This window comes from Calypte anna, chromosome 21 (assembly GCF_003957555.1).
Source record: "Calypte anna isolate BGI_N300 chromosome 21, bCalAnn1_v1.p, whole genome shotgun sequence".
NCBI lineage: Eukaryota > Metazoa > Chordata > Aves > Apodiformes > Trochilidae > Calypte > Calypte anna.
This window is the reverse complement of record NC_044266.1, coordinates 4533266-4551816: the sequence shown is the minus strand read 5'-3', so window position 1 is coordinate 4551816 and position 18551 is coordinate 4533266. Positions and strand designations below refer to the sequence as shown.

The following is an 18551-nucleotide window of genomic DNA, read 5'->3' as shown; positions in this document are numbered from 1 at the left end:
AACCCCAAAAATGACCCCAAAACGCGATTCCTGCGCCTCAGCACCCGGGTTTTATTGAAGCGATCTGGAGACTGGGGAGGCGGGGGGCGTGGGGGTTACACCTCGCTGCGAAACTCCTGAGGGGCTGAACGGCCGTAGCCAGTGAACTGCTGCTACCCCTGAGGGAACTTGGGGGGGGGGGGGGGGAAGTTCTGAGCTGCGGAACCGCCCCCGTCCTGGTCCTGTACACCACATACGATACTTTTTAATAAAACAATAGGAAAGGACTGACAGTCTTGTCATAATAAATAAAGAGCGTGGTGAGGGTTTGCATTCAAATTCCTCCCCCAGCCCCGTGACCCAACAAAAGCATTTCCCACCCAAATCCACCCAATTTTAACCTTCCCAAAGCAGCAGCCAACAGCCCCCTCACCAGCACATCAGTCACAGCCCGAGCCCAGGAGGAAGAGGAGGCCAGGATCCAGGGGACACCCACCCCCTGTGCTATCTTTAACATTGAGGAGATGAGGTGATTTCACAGAGGTTTGGGAGTGTTTTTTTTAGCCCTGACAGACCAAAGTCTCTTTTCCATCTCTCTTCTGTGTCTTCTCACTGGGACACATGTAGGCAGCATGTGCTAGCAGCACAAATATCTTCCAGCAAAAAGATTTTTTTTTTTTTTTTTTTTTTGGCACCCATCAGTCACACAAGGTGGAATTTCTGAGTGCAGGCAGCAGCAAAGGTGGAGTGACAGACCTTCAGCAGATCCAGATCTCAGGTACCTTCTCCAGGCTTAGCCTCACCGCCAGGCACGGTTCAGCAGCTTCACCTGAGCAAGTCTTTTGGTGATCATTGTGGCAAAAACCAGCCCAAAGAGCACGCTGCTTATCAGCACGTAGTCATAGTCATCTTTCAAGACATCAAACTGCTTCGATGGGTACACTCGGGTCTGGTAGATGTCCAGGCCATATGCAACAACCTAAAAAAGGAGAGATCATGAGCTGGGAGCACAGCTTCCAGCAGAAAACCAAATATATAAAAACCAATTAACATGAGTCTATAGTTTTGATTAAAATAAGGAATGCTTAAGAAGTCAGCAGCCAGATGATGGAAGGCACAGACCTTCCTGCCACGGACTATGGTATCACACTGCTCTGCCCACAAACTCCATGGCTCTACATTGAATCCTGCAGCCTGTACTCACCAAACAAGTGGACTCCAGACCAGAGGGAGCTGTATAAATCCCTCTCATCCGGGAGATGGTTTGATTATAGTTGATAAACCTCTCAGCATGGATCTGGACATCAGGGGAGTATGGGATCAGGTTCTCTTCTCTGCAAGGCATACAAGGAGAAATCAAAACCCAGTCAACCAGCACACAGGACACTGCATTTTGGAGTCTGATGATCACAAGCTGACCTGAAACAGCAACTTTAGCAGCTTTTCCCAGTGCAGATTCACTTTTTTGCTACAGCTGGGTCAAGACTATACCGTAACAGCCTCCTTTCAGGCTTCAGAAGTTTGAAATTTAAGTGTCACCCTAACAACTTCAGACTGTTACTTCTTAGAGAGCAGGTAACAGGCTCATTTTGCCAGTAAGACATGCTGCATTACAGACAATTCTATTCCCTCATCACAGACTGCGAAAAAAGCACCCTCACTTCATTTCATGCAAGAATTGCCCTCTATCTGTCTAGACCAAGTTGTTCTACTTCAAACTAACGTGCTGTACACAAAATCCACCCCTCCTTCAGGCTGCCCAGGAGCTGCAGTCATTGCTCCTTCCTCACCTGCTTTGTTCTGTTGGGATCTCTGGGCGACGAGGATCCAGCAGAGCCTTAGGAAGGGAGAGGATGGCCCCAGAAGGAAGCCCAACTGCACATTAAAAGAAACACAGCTTAAAAACGCCCATTTCTGACAGCATTTTCTAACAGTTACTTTCAACTCTCTCCTGGCACACACCAGTAGTCCAGGGCAGGAGAAAAATATGATTTTTGGTCATAAACTGCACGTTTCTTGGTTTTCAGTGCAAAACTGAAATGCACCCAGAGGAGAGCAGCATGAACTTACTGAGCAGGTGCCTGCTGGTGATGCCCCGCTCGGTGATGGTGGCTTCCATGGCACTGATGGCAGAGGGGAAGATGTATGATTGCTGCAGCACCTGAGGTAAAATCGGGCGGTCCAGGGAGCTGAAGGCTGTGGCATTGTACTGCTCTGTCCCCTCATACAGCTCCAGCACTGTGAACTCGTTCCGACGTGCCTTCGTGTTCCAGTACTGGTACTGGAATGAGAAAGGATTTTGAGGAATACTGAGCCCATCACAGGGAGGCAGCAGGAAACCAGAGAATGGTCAGGAAGACTGCTCTGTACAGGGTCAGCTACTGCCCCTACCTCCCAAGCATAAAAAACAAGGAGAAATAACTCCTTACCACCACCCAGTTCTCTGAATGGACAATGTGGACAGGTCCCTTTGCTTTCTTCTGTACTGAGGAGTGGATGATCCTGCCTGTGACTCCATCAATCAGATATATCCCAATAAAAGTGCGCTCGTGATGGGTGTCTGTGCTCTCTGTCACTACAGCAAGCAGGTTTGGATTCAAGGACTAGAGAAAAAGACAAAAAAACTCCAACAACTAAGACTCCACTTCAGTGCCACAGGCACTTTGTTTATCTGCAGGTCATCTGGGAATAAACATGGAATAAAGTATGCATCTTATCAGCACAAATCGCCTGAAGTAATCATGTGGTTATTCCCTCACCATCAGCTCTCTGGCTGGCCTAATTGCTGCTTGAAAATATTTTATGAAAACCCACCAAAATTAGCATCTTCCACAGAGGGTTATGGACACTGATGTATAGAAAAAAAAAATATGGCAGCACAGGGTAAATCTCAACATAGTGCCTAGAGAGGGTGCTGAGATCTTCCCATGAGATAACATATCAGCAAAAAGTCAACAAAAAGTTCCAAGAGCACCTTATAGAGGACACTGCGGTCACCCATCACACGGCCCTGGGAGTGCACATGCTCACTGGACCTCTTCCCTTTCACAGTCACTATCCTCTGCACTTCAGTGGGAATGACCACTTCCCAACTCTTCTCTGTTGTCAGGTCCTGCAGGGAAAAAAAACACATTACGTGGGGGTGTTTAATCTTGTCCCCAAAAGATGCCACCTCCACTGAGTAAGAGGCAGGGAGCTCTCTCTGCTTTTGAATTTGAAAAATTTCTTGGGCACATTATGAGGCTGAGCTGTTTCTGTTCTGAGCATAATTCTGTAAATCATAGAATCATAGAATGGGCTGGGTTGGAAGGGACCTCAGAGATCATCAAGTCCAACCCTTGATCCACTCCCACTGCAGTTCCCAGCCCATGGCACTCAGTGCCACATCCAGGCTCTTTGGAAATCTCTCCAGACACGGAGAATCCACTACTTCCCTGGGCAGCCCATTCCAATGCCTGATCACCCTCTCCAGAAAGAAATTCTTTCTCATCTCCAACCTAAACCTCCCCTGGCACAACTTGAGACCCTGCCCTCTTGTCTTGCTGAGAGTTGCCTGGGAAAAGAGCCCAACCCCCCCCTGGCTCCAACCTCCTTTCAGGGAGTTGCAGAGAGTGATGAGGTCTCCCCTGAGCCTCCTCTTCTCCAGCCTCAACACCCCCAGCTCCCTCAGCCTCACCTCATAGGACTTGTGCTGGATCCCTTCACCAGCCCAGTTGCCTCCTTTGGACATTTTAAAATCTTACAGAGAGACACACAGATCTTGTCATATGACAAGATCTACCATTACTCAGAGGACATTTAGGAAAATGATGTCACTTCAACTGCAATGAGTCTTCCTTACCTTTTTCAGCCTGAATCCAGAGAGTATTCCCTGCTCAGCATCCACTAGATAAAAAAAGACAGAATGGGCTATTTCTTCTAACTGACGAAGGACATTTTTAGTTGCTGGGAAAGCTGTAACCTGGAATAGAATTGAAACACAGCTTAAAAAAACAACTGACACAAGAAAACAACCCAGAACAACCCAACACAGAAAGATGATTTCAAACATGCTTACCCAAATGAGGTCTGTCTTACCAGAAAAACCTCATAATTTATGTGAAATGGAGATCAATGGCATTTTTTCTTTCAATTTGCTCCAAAAGAGGAGTAAATTAACCAGAGCATGAAAAAATTGCCTCCAGGCAAAGCAATTTACCTTGTACTCATCATCAATCAGCAGCAGTACTTTGGCATAGTCTTGATCCATAATAGGCAGAAGCAAAGTCTGAAGAATGGGATGCTTCAAAACAGGGGGAGCTACTTGGCTTCTCTTCCCAAAGATGGGGTTAAAGACATATAGAAAGCTCATTTTGGTTTCCTGAAAAACAAAGCAAGATGCAAAACACTTCCTAAGGCTGACAAAAGAGCTGGTTTTCTACCTATTACCTGCTGGTGTTGACTATTCATATCCTGGATTCAGCTATTCCATTGCCAAAATACTCTTTTTGGACATGCATATCCACTATCACACATTTATCTATCATAACCATACCAGGGCATAACAAGGTTTTCATGGCTTTAACTAAATCCTATCTGCCACCAGCAGTCTCTACACATATTAATATCTCCTCCTCCCTCATGTATGGAATAAAACCATCCTGCAGTCAGCTAAAGAACTCCACACATCCTTGTCACCTTGCTAATGGAGACCTTGTATGACTTACATCACATGGCCAAACAAACAGATTGAAAAAATCAATTTTGTTTCAATAAAAGGTTTCACAACAAGCAACCTTAATTCTTTTCAGGATCTTGTGTCTGCTTTCCTCCAGCTCTCACATTCCTCTTGTCCCCACATCATTTGTTACCCAGCTGATACACAAAAAGACATTTTCCTCTGCCCTCTCAAAGGGCAGATTTCCACATTGAGCATGTTCAGATAGAGGGAAGGTACTCACCCTGTCCTTCACAAGCAAGGTGCACTGTGGAGGGTGTGGGAAATGAGCTGTTGTTCTTTGGACCATCAGCTTAAAGGAGGAGCCTGGTCTCACATTCCTGAGATATTGCTTCCACAGGATGGTGCCAGAACTGCTTTCAATACCAAAAAGCTGAGCAGAGACACAGTAAAGCCAAAGTTTAGAGCAAGACATCTCTCACATTCAAACACAGAAGAGCCTTAGTCCCTCTGTAAAGCTACCACGATGTTCTGCCCAAAGCCTGCCTAAAAATAGGGGCAAGAATTCAGAGCTAAGACTCTTTGCTATAGTCCAGAAACAGATCCCTACCCTGGCTTCCTCACCTTTCCTGATGCAGTGACCATCACCATCATTTTCTGGAGGTTGAATTCATCTCTGGCCAAATTGTCAATGTTAATCTCATTTTTAATCTGGCTCCGGGGTTTCCTGGCATCATAGAACATCTTCCAAAGATGGGCAGTCCAGGCTTGCAGCAGGATGAGCTGGGAGGACAGCCTCTTGAGAAACATCCCCAGCAAACCATCTGCAAGGAGAACAACAGTGAGAGAGGGGAAAACCATGGACAATGTCTCACTCCAGAGCTGGAATGATGGTCTCAGCCAGCAGAGGAAACGCTGCCATGCATGGACTTATAATTCTCAGCGTTCCACTCCAGAACAGCAGAGTTATTGTTTCTGTGACAGACCCTGGGATTTACAAACCTTTCCCCACTTCACACTGCTACAGCTCATTCCAAAAGTCACTCTCATCAGCTGAAAGCAAACCTTCCTGCAGAGCACATCAGCTCTTCCTCTGTATTCCTTCTTCCTCACTCACAGCAGGTGCCCACCTAAAGCCTACCCACCCCTCAGGTCTGTAGCAACCTCCATGCTCATTCCTCAGAGCTACAGAAGCACTTGAAGTAAAAGAATATTTAATTCTGTGCAGTCAGGGTTTAGCTTCTCAAAATAAGCAAACCACCAGACTTTAAGTATAATTCACCACTGTGGAAAGCAAGCAGAGGGGAGATCAAGCTCCACAAGGAAGGATTAGTCAGAAGTATTAGCAAACAGTGCATGCAGTCGGAGGTTACCTTGAATGGCTGCATCCAGGACAGCAAGAAAACAAAAGAAAAAAAAAAGAAGCAAAAATAACAGCTATTGTAAATGAGTCTTCCAGAAAAGAGCCAAAGGGAAATGTTTAGGAGAGATGGCCAACATTCCTCCTACTGCTGCTGCTGTTTTTTAAATAGAACAGTTAATAAGGCCATCTGCATTTGGCATTGGGTTTCAAAAGCTTAGGCAGAAATGGCCTTTATTTCTGCTCATTTTTATTGCCACCAGTAGAAATTTGAACCCTATCTCTCAGCTCAGAGGAAAACGATAAAAATATTTGTTCAGGGAGAAAAACAAGCCCCCAAAAGTATTTCTGTTAAATCTGTGTCTTTACCTGCTTTCTTTCCAAATTCTCCCTCCAACTCAGCCTGTGCACCTGTCAGAGGTAAATCCACCATCTCCAAGCTCACCACTTCTGCCAGTGACTCCTCTCTACTCCACACAACTTTTCCTGGAAGTAAGAATAAATAGAATATTAAAAAATTGATGTAATCAAGATGGACTTTCAGCCCTTTCCACAAATCATCATTTTTGCCATGACAATCTTTTCTGAAGAAACTTTGAGGAAGATCTACTACAGGAATTATGACTCTGTTCCTACAAAGAACTTTGAAATCTGCAGAAAACCCATGAAATTCAAAGGCTCTGTGTTTGCACAAAGAACACTGCAGAACTCTTTTATCAGAAGCCCCATGAGACTGAAAAAAGTCTGTAATATCTTTCAGGGAACTTTGTTAAAAATCCTTCTGAAGGTTTCCAAAGAAAGTAATGATAAAATATAACAACTTGTGACTTGGAATTTTCTTCTTGTGCTAAAGTGACAGGGGGTAAAAAGGAGGAAGTTCACTGTTTGCCAGTTACCTGGCTGCTGGAGGAACATCAGCATGTGGTCTTCTGTTTGCACCAAGGCTCGATAGCCCACAGAGTCATCCTTCTTCAGGAAAACCTGGATGTACAGCTAGGATGAAGAGTGAGCAAAACCATGAGGTTACCAATCACATTATCTCCTTGGAGCAAACAAGAGCAAAGAATGTGATTGCATGCAGTAATATCTGTGTCTGCAGGATGCTTTTCACCTTGTCTGAAGTGCTCTACCAAACCTGAAAGATGAGGGTAGGGAGGGCACAGGACTGAAGTGACCTCTCCCTGCTCACCTGCTGGGGCTTGGTCCCACTCTGCTCCAGGGTAAAGGTAATTGTGGTATCCAACAATCGTTGTCCAGTTTCAACAAGGTAGAGATTAATATTGTAGGTTTGATTGGAACAGGTTAAGGAGTCCTAGACCAACAGGCAGAAGGTATCTGAGTTAAACATACAAACCACACCAAATTTTGCAGAGGGATTTCATGTTCAGCAAGAACTGTAGCTTCAAGACAGCTTCAGACTGTGTATTTGAAACCCCTACAAAACATCAGCCTCTAAAAAGATTTTGTAACATCTCTTTCATTCTGTTCCAGCATGCAAAGGACTGTCAAGAATTTCTCCTGCTCTTGGGAACAAACACACTTCATACCTGCCTTCGGGAATCCCCCAGGGTACTGCCAGCATGAAGACCTTCAGAAATTCCAGGTTTCTGAAATGAGGAAAAGAGGTAACGTGGCTTCACACCTCAGTAACAGTATTAAAAAGTAAGGATTTTGAGTGCCTGAAAAATCTCAGCTTGACTCAAGATGGGCAGGAAAAAGTTCTGTTCTATTCTATTCTAATCCTGATAAAAACAAAGCCTTGAAAATGCAAAAAAATGAAACATAGCACAGGAATATTGTGCTCACCAGTTCATTCCTGCAGGTCAGGACAGCAGATACAGTTTTCTCCCCAGTTGTTGCAAAACTCACCAGAGCTGCCTGAAAAGAAAAATTAGCAGGAAATCATTAGGAAAAAACAAAACAAAACAAAACAGAAGGAAAATCCCCAAACTCAGCCAAAAATTAAAGCATACCAAAATGAAAACCAGATGATCTTTCATAGCCAATTTTAAATTCCATTGCATCATCAAATTACAAAAACCCCACATCTTTTAGAAGACTAAAAATACTTTCCAAAGATCACAATCACTTAGGTTGGAAAAGACCAGTGAGATCGTCAAGTCCAACCATTCCCCCAGCATTGCCCAGGACACCCCCAGCCCATGTCCCTCATCCCCACATCTCTGGGGCTCTGAAACCCCTCCAGGGATGATGGGGACTCCAGCCCTGCCCTGGGCAGCCTGGGCCAGGCCCTGACAACCCTTTCCAGGGAGAAATTCTTCCCCAGCTCCAACCTAAACCTCCCCTGGCACAACTTGAGGCCATGGAGATGGAAACAGTTGACCCACCATGGGCTTTTGGACCACGGTGTCCAGTGTTACTGAGCTTTTTAAAGCTTGTTTACTTTCCAAAAGAATTTAAAGCTATAGTTGGCCCTCTTGGTTGGCACCTTGGTTTTGTTACCTGCTGGAAGTCCCGAAGGTGGCTGAGCAGCCCATGTTTGTACTGCAGCAGAGAGAAGTGGCTTGGAGAGAGCTGCAGGAAGAACTGAGCCCGGGAAGCACTGATCACACTGGGTTGAGTGGCCAATATCCTGGGCTGGAAGCCATCAGCAAACTCCAGGTCAAGTGACTGTGGAAGGGACACAAGCACATATGTTCATTTCTCCACTGAAACTGTGAGAGTGTGCAACTCTATGAAGAGGTTCCCCAGGTCAGGAGGAACATACAGCAGAAACAAGGAGAATGAGGCTCCCATTGGAGCAAACTCTGGGGACATCAACCCAGAAGGAATGACCAGACAGCTAAATATATACTTCTCTCTCCTTTCCCTCAATTTATGGCTCATATTCCTCTCCACACCTCTTCTGTCATTCTGCAGTGAGGAGATCCCCTGCACTGCAGGGCTCAGCCAGGCACCAAACCAGCTGGATTATGTCCAAGGCTCCTTCAGCCCCTCTCACCTGCAGTGGGATCTGCTTCATCTCCTGCTCTGTCTCCAAGGAGCAGACGTAGAGTGAGTGTGTGCCCATGTCCACACACACCAGCACTGCCTCCCCCACCATGCTGCAGGCCCTGATTAAGCTCTTCAGCCACGGGGCTGCCACTTGAGTCTGTCAAGTGAGACATAAACAAAAAAAAGATGAAGTTGCCAACAGCACATCTTCAAAGAACCAACCTGGACACATCAAAGAACTTGTGTCAAAACTGCTGTTACCCACAACCATGGGAGAAACAATCTCTCAGCCTGAGATTTCCAGGATGGGCTTGACCAACAGCTGCCAACCCAACAGCTGCTGACCAACAGCTTGACCCAGTTTTGCTTTCAGAGCACTCTGCAGTGAAATCCTCTCACTGGCCCTCAGACAGTGCCACAGTCTAAGGGAGTTTCTCTGTACTGAAGTTAATGACTACAGCCAATTACACTGCACACCACAGCCCATCTAGCTGGAACTCCATTTGTTAACATCACATTTGGTATTTTGGATCCAGGCACTACCTGTTTTGTCATCTCTCCATCTTCTATGTTGAAGGATAAAACATTCAAGTGGCTCTGGGGAACGATTCCAAGCACGTGGATCACTCCAGTCCCATGGGAATACAGCATCTGGTACTGAGTGCTCTCACTGTAAGAGAAGCAGCAACCATGAAGCATCACCCCCTCCTCACATTACTGTTTTCTGATGTTTTCAAAGGCACAAGGCAAGCACAGCATCCTTTCTTCCCCTAGGCACCAGGCTCACTGTCACAAGTTTCTGATTCTACTTCCAACATGTTTTTACCTTTCTGGTAAGTGTTCCACCCATTTCTGGTGCCCATTAGAAAGGTAGTGCAGTGAGATGGCTGCCTTCTTCAGAACTGCCACATATTTCACTGTCTCCTGCAGCCCCACCAAACCAGCAGCCTGGAAACTAAGGAAGCAAGTTAGAAAGGTGTTTTCTCCTAGGACAAAAAAATCCCAAACCATTCAAAAAACCTTCAAACACTTAACATCTGTCTTGAGGTACAATTTACAGCCCACTACGAATCCTTGCTGATCTCAGAAAGCATTAGACTGGAATCTAAACACCTCAAAGCAGATGTATTTGACATGTATATATGGAGAAATTCTGTTTGTGAAAACATTTTATATCTCTTTGGATTACTGGCTTGCTGAGAAATAAATTCAATATTAAATTTAATTGCAAAATTCAGGCATTTTTTAGGAATCCAACCAATTATTCTTCCAAAAACCTTACATCTAACTAATTTTTCCCTATAATGCCAGTCCCAATATGGCCAACAACCCCTTTTCTCCTTCCTAGCCAAGGATTACAAATGCAAAAAGTGCAATCATTGGCTACCTGCCAGTGTCCAGGGAGGTTTCCCAGTTCAAGCCTCCAATGTTGGTCTCCCAGGAACGCAGAATTCGCCCAGCACTGGACACAGTGATAGCATCTGCCCAGGAAACGAAGAGAAGGAGGTGACCAAACAACCCCTGTCCACCTTGGATCACCCAGGTGATGGGTTCTGGCAAGTTGGGCCAAAGACTAAGATCCCACCCCCAAGGACAACCTGAGCACCAGCTGCGGGCTCTGCTTACCCTGCCCATGGATCAGCATTGCATCAACTGCTCCTTCAGGGGTTCCCTTGTCCACGTGGCGCCAGACTGAGGGAAACAGAGCTGGGAATGAGATATGTTTTCCCCCCAAAACCTTGTTTATTACTACTTCCAAACCGAGGCTCTTTAGGGTAACAAGCTTACACAGAAAATGGTCTGCCTGCCCCAAGCAACATCTTTGGCCACAACAACCCTATGCAGCGCTACAGGCTGGGGACAGAGTGGCTGGAGAGCAGCCAGGCAGAAAGGGACCTGGGAGTCTGGATTGACAGGAAGCTGAACATGAGCCAGCAGTGTGCTCAGGTGGCCAAGAAGGCCAATGGCATCCTGGCCTGTATCAGAAACAGCGTGGCCAGCAGGTCCAGGGAGGTGATTCTGCCCCTGTACTCAGCGCTGGTTAGGCCACACCTTGAGTACTGTGTTCAGTTTTGGGCCCCTCAGTTCAAGAAGGATATTGAGGTCCTGGAACAGGTCCAAAGGAGGGCAACCAGGCTGGTGAAGGGACTCGAGCACAGGCCCTATGAGGAGAGACTGAGGGAGCTGGGGCTGTTCAGCCTGAGGAAGAGGAGGCTCAGGGGAGACCTCATTGCTGTCTACAACTACCTGAAAGGAGGATGGAGCCAGGCAGGGGTTGGTCTCTTTTCCCAGGCAACTCTCAATAAGACAAGAGGGCATGGTCTTAAATTGTGCCGGGGGAAGTTCAGATTGGATATTAGAAAGAATTTTTTCACGGAAAGGGTGATCAGACATTGGAACGGGCTGCCTGGGGAGGTGGTGGACTCTTCGTCCCTGGAGACATTTAAAAAGCGACTCGATATGGCACTCAGTGCCATGGTCTAGTGACTGTGGCCGTAGCTGATCAAGGGTTGGACTCGATAATCTCTGAGGTCCCTTCCAACCCAGCCTATTCTATGATTCTATGATCTTTTGAACTGGCAGCTGAGTCCTCTCAGCCCAAAGAACCATCACCAATGTTAATTTGTGAGGAGGAAAACATAATGCAACTGCATTGATACATTAGCTCCAAAACAACAGGTGTAACCCCCACCAAAACCCCAACTTCACTCACGGATTTCACCGCTCCTGGAGTTCAGAGCGGCCACGACATTCTTCTCGGTGGCCACAAGGAGCTTCTTTGAACCTTGGGAGGCCTCCAAGGAGGCGAACTTGAGCTTCCCCACGTACTGCTGCCTCCTGGGAGGGGAAACACGGGGGAGGATAGGAGAGGAGGGGGGTGAGAGGGATCAGCGGGGGCGAGAAGGGATACGGGGGCTCCTCAGAGAGGGCAGGAGCAGAAGGCCAGAGGGACGGCTGCAGGAGTTGGCAGCACAGAGGGCCCAGGACCTGCTAGCAGGAGGCATCTCTCGACGCGGTGTGATGCCCCCAAGACTCACCAGTCGAACTTGCCCACTTGGTCCTCATAGACGGCGGCCGCCAGCGGCAGGAGCAGAAGCAGCAGCGGTGCCAGCAGCCCCGCCGCCATGGCAGCGCCCAGCACCGACCCTGGGGGCCTTGAGGCTGAGGGGGTGCCCGTCACGCCGCCTGCGCGGAAACCCCGTGTCGACACGGCTGCGTGGGCACAGGCAGTGCGCGGGGCAGCCCGCAGGCCGCCCCCCAGCAGCCCGCGCGGTACCCAGGGGTCCTCGAAGCACGGCGGCAGCAGCAGCAGCACCATGCCCAAGTCCAAACGGGACCGCAAGGGTGAGCGGAACCCGAACCGCTGCCACCCCAACTCCTCCCTCGGCCCCATCGTCGCACTAATGTCCTCTCTTTGCTCCCCGCAGTCTCCCTGACGCGGACGCCCAGGAAGGGGTTGGAGGCCAAGCAGGCGCTGATCGCTGAGGTGAGTGCGGCCCCGCTCCCCCTTCTCCCCCCGGTGCCCCGGGCTCGGCTGACGCTGCCTTCCAGCTCCGGAGGTGTGTGGATACCTACAAGTACATCTTCGTTTTCTCCGTTGCCAACATGAGGAACAACAAGCTGAAGGACGTGAGGAACGCCTGGAAGCACAGCAGGTGAGGCGGGACGGCGGGGGATAGAGTGGGGCGGGCTGCAGCCTCCTCCTCCTCCTTTTCTCCTCCTCCTCCTTCTTCTTCTTCTTCCCAGGATCTTCTTCGGGAAGAACAAGGTGATGATGGTGGCACTGGGCCGTGAGCCAAGCAGCGAGTACAAGGAGAACCTGCACAAGGTGGGGACCTGGGGTCCTGACCAAAAGCTTCCCCCGGTGGATGAGGTTCCTCAGGTCACCTGTCTGTAGGTGTGACCCATCCCACACAGGCTGTGACACTGCCCCAGCCCCACAGACACTTCGTCATAGAATCACCAAACCATTTGCATTGGAAAAGACCTTTGAGATCAAGTCCAACCCTTAACCCAGCACTACCCAGGCCACCACCCTGTGTCCCTCAGCACCACAGCTCCAGGGCTTTGAAACTCCTGCAGGGATGAGGACTCCACCCCTGCCCCAAGCAGCCCCAGCCCCTTCATGTGTCTTTTCTGACCCCAGGATTTGAGGTGCAGCCTCTCCAGTGCACAGGGACCATCTCTGCCCTGCTCCTGCTGGCCACACCAGTGCTGACACAAGCCAGGATGCTGGTGGCCTTCTTGGCCACCTGGGCACACCCTGGCTCATGTTTGACCCCTGTCAGCCACCCCCCAAAGTCCTTCCCCTCGCGGCACTTTCCAGCTGCTCTGACCTCTCTTTCAGGTCAGCAAACACCTGAGGGGTGAAGTTGGTCTCCTCTTCACCAACCGCACCAGGGAGGAGGTGGATGAGTAAGTACAGGAGTGTCACATCCACAGCTCTGAAATGCTCAGCAGCCTCTTTCCCCAACTCAAGAAAGCGAGTGGGGAAAGCAGCCACTTGCTGCTGTTTCTGTGATGGTCTCATGAGGCTTTCTGCAGCTCCAGCTCTCCTCCCCCCTTTCTCAGGTGGTTCTCCAAGTTCAAACAGGTGGATTTTGCCCGTGCAGGGAACAAAGCAACATACACAGTGAGCCTGGACACGGGGCCCTTGGAGCAGTTTCCCCACTCCATGGAGCCACAGCTGCGGCAGCTGGGATTGCCAACAGCACTAAAGAAAGGTGTGTGAGGCAGCAAGGGGGTGAGCTGTGATTCCACCTGCACAGCTGAGAGGGGAGTGAATGGAGAAGCTCCAGTGGGCAGCTTTCTCCTTGTTCCCTGACATCTGGGCCTTATCCAAACCAATCTCAAGAGCTTTTGTTCCTGCAGGAGTGGTGACGCTGCTCTCAGACTATGAAGTTTGCAAAGAAGGGGATGTTCTCACCCCAGAACAAGCCCGTGTCCTGGTGAGTCAGGCAGTGTCTGCCCCAGCCTCTCTTTCCCCTCAGACAAAACTGTTCAGCTTAATTCTGCTGGAGGGTGGGAGTTGTCAGGCTAATCTCAGTCAGTGGGGCACAGCAAACATCCTTACATGTTCCTGACGTGAGCACTGACCCTCTGCAGGAATTATTTTGTTTCCTGCTTTGCTGCTGATCCCCTTGGGAAGTGATTTTTGCTGGCAGTGTGTATGCCAGGCTGGCCATGTGGACAGTGGATCAGGAATGACAGATTTGTGTCCTTTCCCAGAAACTCTTTGGCTATGAGATGGTGGAGTTCAAAGTCACCATCAAATTTCTGTGGAATTCTGAGACAGGAGAATTCCAGAAGCTTATGGAAGACTCCATGGAACAGGAGGAAGAGGAGGAAGAGGAGGAAGAGGATGATGATGGTGACAGCAATGAGGACTAGCAGCAGTCCTTGAGCTTGGCCACCAGGCAGTTCTACTCTATTTTAGAGACAAAACAAGAAGGGTGTTTCTCCTCCCTGTTTGCACCCAGAGGACAAAATATGCTTTTATGTTCTTCATAAGAGATGACCTAACTATAATTTTTTTTTTTTATAATATGAATCTATATATAAAACTTGTTACTCCTGCCTGTTACTGCTTGAATCTCAGGATATGAGGAAATACTGACAATGGTGTCATGCAGCTTAGACACAGCACAGCTGACACTGGGGAAGATGCTGAGGGTTTTTTCTTCTGATAAAAGCTTTAGAAGGTCAAAGTCACTGAGCACTGATAAGAAAGTGCCAGCCAGGCTACAGCTCAAAGACAGGCTCTGCATTAAAAAAAGATTTTATTCTTGTATTTACTGATTTACCATATTAAAGTGGAAGGGAGGCTTTCATCCCCTTAGGTGTCCCTTTTCCCCAATCAGACATTTCAGTCAGGGTGTGCACTGTGCAGAGCTGAAGAAGGTCCATGAGGGGAAGGAGAACAAGGCATGGCCCAACACATCTGGGCTGGCAGCAGGTCCTACAAAGCTTCATTAAAATCACAAACCCATTTGCACATTGATCAAAGGAACAGCACTGCTCCTCTGCTTTGGGAGGCTCCTGGCTCCATTATCCACCCCCACCACCTCCCCATCTTCCCTTCCCTCCCCAATTCCCTAACGGAAATAGTTGGGGCAGTCATGTGCACTCAGGTTCCAGGCTTTGTCAAATGCCTCCACCACAGCTGGGAGCAGGGGTCCCTCTTCACTGTAGTTGAGGTTCTGCTCCAGCTGCTCCAGGTTGGACATCCCAATGATCACTGCATCACCAAGAGAACCCTGGGAAGCAATAAGAGGAGTTGCTGATCCCAAATGAAACTTACCAGCTCATCTCCCATGCCACTACAGGGCAAACTTTAAATGTTTCTTTCCAGGCATAGAGCATCCAGTTAACTCCTGGATGTTTAGGAAACTGACACCACAGAGTTCTTTTCACAGGCCAGGACACCTCAGAGTCATGCCAGCTCCTGAAAAGCTGCCAAATCCTGCTTTACAGGGAACTAGGGACTTTGGGGAGGTGGGGAATATAACCATTGATTTCCTAGTCCAATGAAAAGTCATCTCAAAGGGAATTTTTTAGGTGGAAAGCCAGTAATTGGCACTTAAAACCTTCCATTTCTGCCAATCCTATCAGGATCGGGTGGGGAACCACAGAGCTGACTCGCTGCCACAGACAGATGTTCCCTGGAGGGCACCACAAGCCCACAGGATATTAAGGGACAAAACCAGAACTGGGCTGACATCTCCCTGTCCTTGTGTGGCAGCAGGTGACAGCCCCACCAATCTCACCTGCAGTTTGGAGTGATGGTACAGCCACCGCAAGGCTGCTGAGGCCGGGCTGGGGGCGTTGGAGCCGTACGCTTCCTTCAGAGCTCTCTCTACGAGGGCAATTCCATCAAAATTGTGCTTTTTCCAGTACCTGCAAGAAAAGAAACCACTCAACTGCCCTTGGGAAGTGAACTGTACATCTAGATTCCAGTCGAGTGTGAAAGGCTTTTAGAAAGCTCATACAAATCCTTCCAGCCTCTGAGGACTTCTGCAATCCCCCTGCAAGCTGGGAGGAAACTGAGCCTAAAATTCACTCTGCAGAGCTGTCACAAGCCACAGCCTCAACCACACATGCAAACATAATCACAGCACAAGCTTTGGTCAATTCTGCTTCCTCTCAGCTGACAATTAGTGTGGGTTTTTTTATCTAGCCACTCCAGCTGCATTTCCTGGCTCATCCATCAGCTCAAAACATACCTGTCCCTGTAGGCTTGAGCCCAGTCATTCCCAAAAAACCTCCCGGTGGGCTGGCGGGTGTCTTTGTCCTCATATTTGTACTTCCCGGTCAGCAGCCCTCCTACAAAGGGTCAGGAGAACGTTTAGGGACAGGATGGCTCTTCTACTTTGCATGTTTTTGTCTCCAAGTCTTGCCCTTTCCCCCAAGTACCTGCCAGTGGGTTGTAGGCATAGAAGCGGAGCCCAAAGTGCCTCAGGCAAGGGAAGAGCTCAGCTTCCACCTGCCGAGTTGTAGCGTTGTACATTCCCTGCAGGAAGACAGGGAGATAAAAGGGAGACAAAGGGAAACAAAACTTTGGAACAGCCTTTTCCCCACCCTTCCCTGGCAATACTCACAAAAGCAGCTTCAGGCTACACAAAGTTATTATCTGCTTCCCAACAGACTTGCTAAAGGATTGCAAGTAATGTAAAAACTTCCCCATCACGGGAGCCACTGCTTGAAGCAATAAATGCCCACTCAGCTGCATCTGAGGAGCCATCTCACTCAGCTTCCTAGTCACATGCATCCTGAAGTGACTTCCCAGAGAACTGCAGCAGTCTCCTCTTGTGTTAACAACATCTGGGGGCTGGGCTGAGATCTGGGGCTCCCAGCTCCTTCCCCACAGAGACTGACAAGGACACAGAGAGCCACCTGTGTGCTGCTCTGATCTGAAGCCACAGGTTCTTTCTGCTTGATTCACCAGAGCCTCCAACAAAGCTCTGCTGGACCACAGCAATCCCCCATCCCTCACCTGGTACACAGTGGGCATCACCCAGTTGTTGTATTTGCAGATGGTGCAGATTTCAGCGACCTCCCATGCTGCGTAGTTTGAGAGACCAAGTTCTTTAAACTTCCCCTGCAGAGGAATAAAAGATGATTCAGTTCCAGATTCTAGAAGTGCATTTCTTTCTAGATGGTGCAAGATGCACACAGGGAAAAGGACAGTTGCTGAATTTTATTCCAGAGTTCTTTCCTCAACCCTGTTCACCTCTTCTAGATGACTGTGAATTAGAAGACCTGACCAAAAAATACTTCCCACTGTCTGTTCAGTTTGAATTCACACCTTCTAATATAAACAGCACAATTTGATTAATGCAGTCCAGGAATTCTTCAGCCATTATCAGCACCAAACTCTACCCAGTCAAGGCTAAAAGCAAAGTTCAGGTGTCCTAATGTTTCTGGGAGCTTTCAAGAACAAAGTGCAGCACATGAATAAGCAGTAGAGTGTCAGCTGTTTGGCTTTGCCCTTGTTCCCTCTTCCTACTGTTGTGCGCAGGGCACAACAAGCAGCTCTAGTTTAAAAAAGGTAATGAGAGGGAATCAAGAGATGGTCCAGGCTGGGACTTCCCACTTTACTTCTTTGTGCAGCTCATTGCAGGCACGCAGTGTCTCCTCCACCGGGGTTCCGTGGTCAGGAGCATGAAGGTAAAAGAGCTCCACACTCGTCCTCTTCAGCCTCTCCAGGGAGGTGTCCAACTGTGACCGTACACTCTCAGGCTTCAGTGTCTTCCCATCCCAGGGGTTGGCTTTGGTGGCAACTTCCACTGGCAGAGAGAAAGGATGAGCAGGGATGTTTACACCTTCAGGAAGGGAATGTGGATAAGGGACACAACACAAGCATTGCTTGAGGTATCTCAGGAACCATGCCAACCTGGCAGGGGAGACCCTTGTCCTTAGGCAGTGGGCCCAGCCAGAGTCCTTTCTTCTCAGGGACACACTCAGCCTGGCAGAGAAAGCTCCATCTCTGCAGGAAACTGACCTGGGAGAAGTCTCTTCTCCACACTGCCAGAGTCAACCTGGCAAAGGAGACTCTGCTCCTCAGGGAACAGGCCCACAGAATTTCTTCTCCTCAGAGAAGGCATCAGCCTGGGAAAGGGGACTTTGCTCCTCAGGGAACAGGCCCAGGGAACCTCTTCTCCTCAGAGGAGGCATCAAACCTGTCAGGGGAGACCCCACTCCTCAAGGTCTGGGCCTGGTCGAAGGCCTTTCCCCTCTCAGGGATAGCGTCAGCCTGGCAGGAGACACCCTTCTCCTCAGGGAAGGGGCCTTGGGGGGGGAGCGTTCCTTCACCTGAGGGCAGACACCCTTCCTCTGACCTCTCCCCCCCCCCCTTTACCCTGTCCCTACCAGGCTCCGTGCCGCCAGCCAACAGTCCGCCCAAGATACGCTCCGACTCTCCGCCCGCATACATGTACGCGGTGTCCAGGAGCCGATACCCCCGCTTCAGGAAAGCGCGGAGCAGCGCGGCGCTGGCCTCAGGTCCCGCTCTCCGCCCCATCTCCATGGCGCCCATCACCACCCCTGGACGCGCTCCTCCCGCCGCCATCGCGCTAACCCCGACCGCGCATGCGCCTCCCC

At 49.1% G+C, this 18551-nt stretch overlaps 3 protein-coding genes across 4 annotated transcripts; 1 reads left to right on the top strand and 2 right to left on the bottom strand.

The window, feature by feature from the left end:
- Positions 1-27: 27 nt before the first annotated feature.
- On the bottom strand, positions 28-12110 carry EMC1 (ER membrane protein complex subunit 1). Of its 2 annotated transcripts, XM_030463686.1 has the most exons (24): positions 11990-12110; positions 11665-11789; positions 10578-10643; positions 10339-10432; positions 9778-9906; positions 9495-9621; positions 8959-9108; positions 8460-8627; positions 7803-7874; positions 7544-7603; positions 7186-7308; positions 6893-6989; positions 6366-6482; positions 6010-6018; positions 5261-5460; positions 4920-5069; positions 4178-4339; positions 3821-3940; positions 2954-3091; positions 2409-2582; positions 2050-2260; positions 1770-1854; positions 1184-1313; positions 28-958 (listed from the first exon to the last, which is right to left on the bottom strand). In XM_030463686.1, the coding sequence occupies exons 1-24, from the start codon at positions 12076-12078 to the stop codon at positions 779-781; spliced, it is 2976 nt and encodes a 991-aa protein (XP_030319546.1). In that variant the 5' UTR covers positions 12079-12110; the 3' UTR covers positions 28-778. The 2 variants fall into 2 exon arrangements, with proteins under 2 accessions (XP_030319546.1, XP_030319547.1); XM_030463687.1 differs by lacking the exon at positions 6010-6018.
- A 100-nt stretch (positions 12111-12210) lies between these two features.
- MRTO4 (MRT4 homolog, ribosome maturation factor) lies at positions 12211-14522 on the top strand. Its single transcript, XM_008503680.2, has 8 exons — positions 12211-12296; positions 12380-12438; positions 12504-12607; positions 12699-12780; positions 13300-13367; positions 13524-13675; positions 13824-13900; positions 14181-14522. The coding sequence occupies exons 1-8, from the start codon at positions 12269-12271 to the stop codon at positions 14340-14342; spliced, it is 732 nt and encodes a 243-aa protein (XP_008501902.2). The 5' UTR covers positions 12211-12268; the 3' UTR covers positions 14343-14522.
- A 192-nt stretch (positions 14523-14714) lies between these two features.
- Positions 14715-18531, bottom strand: AKR7A2 (aldo-keto reductase family 7 member A2). The gene is made up of 7 exons (XM_030463558.1): positions 18321-18531; positions 17550-17737; positions 16945-17049; positions 16365-16461; positions 16175-16274; positions 15719-15848; positions 14715-15208 (listed from the first exon to the last, which is right to left on the bottom strand). Exons 1-7 carry the CDS (start codon positions 18517-18519, stop codon positions 15047-15049), a joined length of 981 nt encoding a protein of 326 aa, XP_030319418.1. The 5' UTR covers positions 18520-18531; the 3' UTR covers positions 14715-15046.
- Positions 18532-18551: the final 20 nt, after the last annotated feature.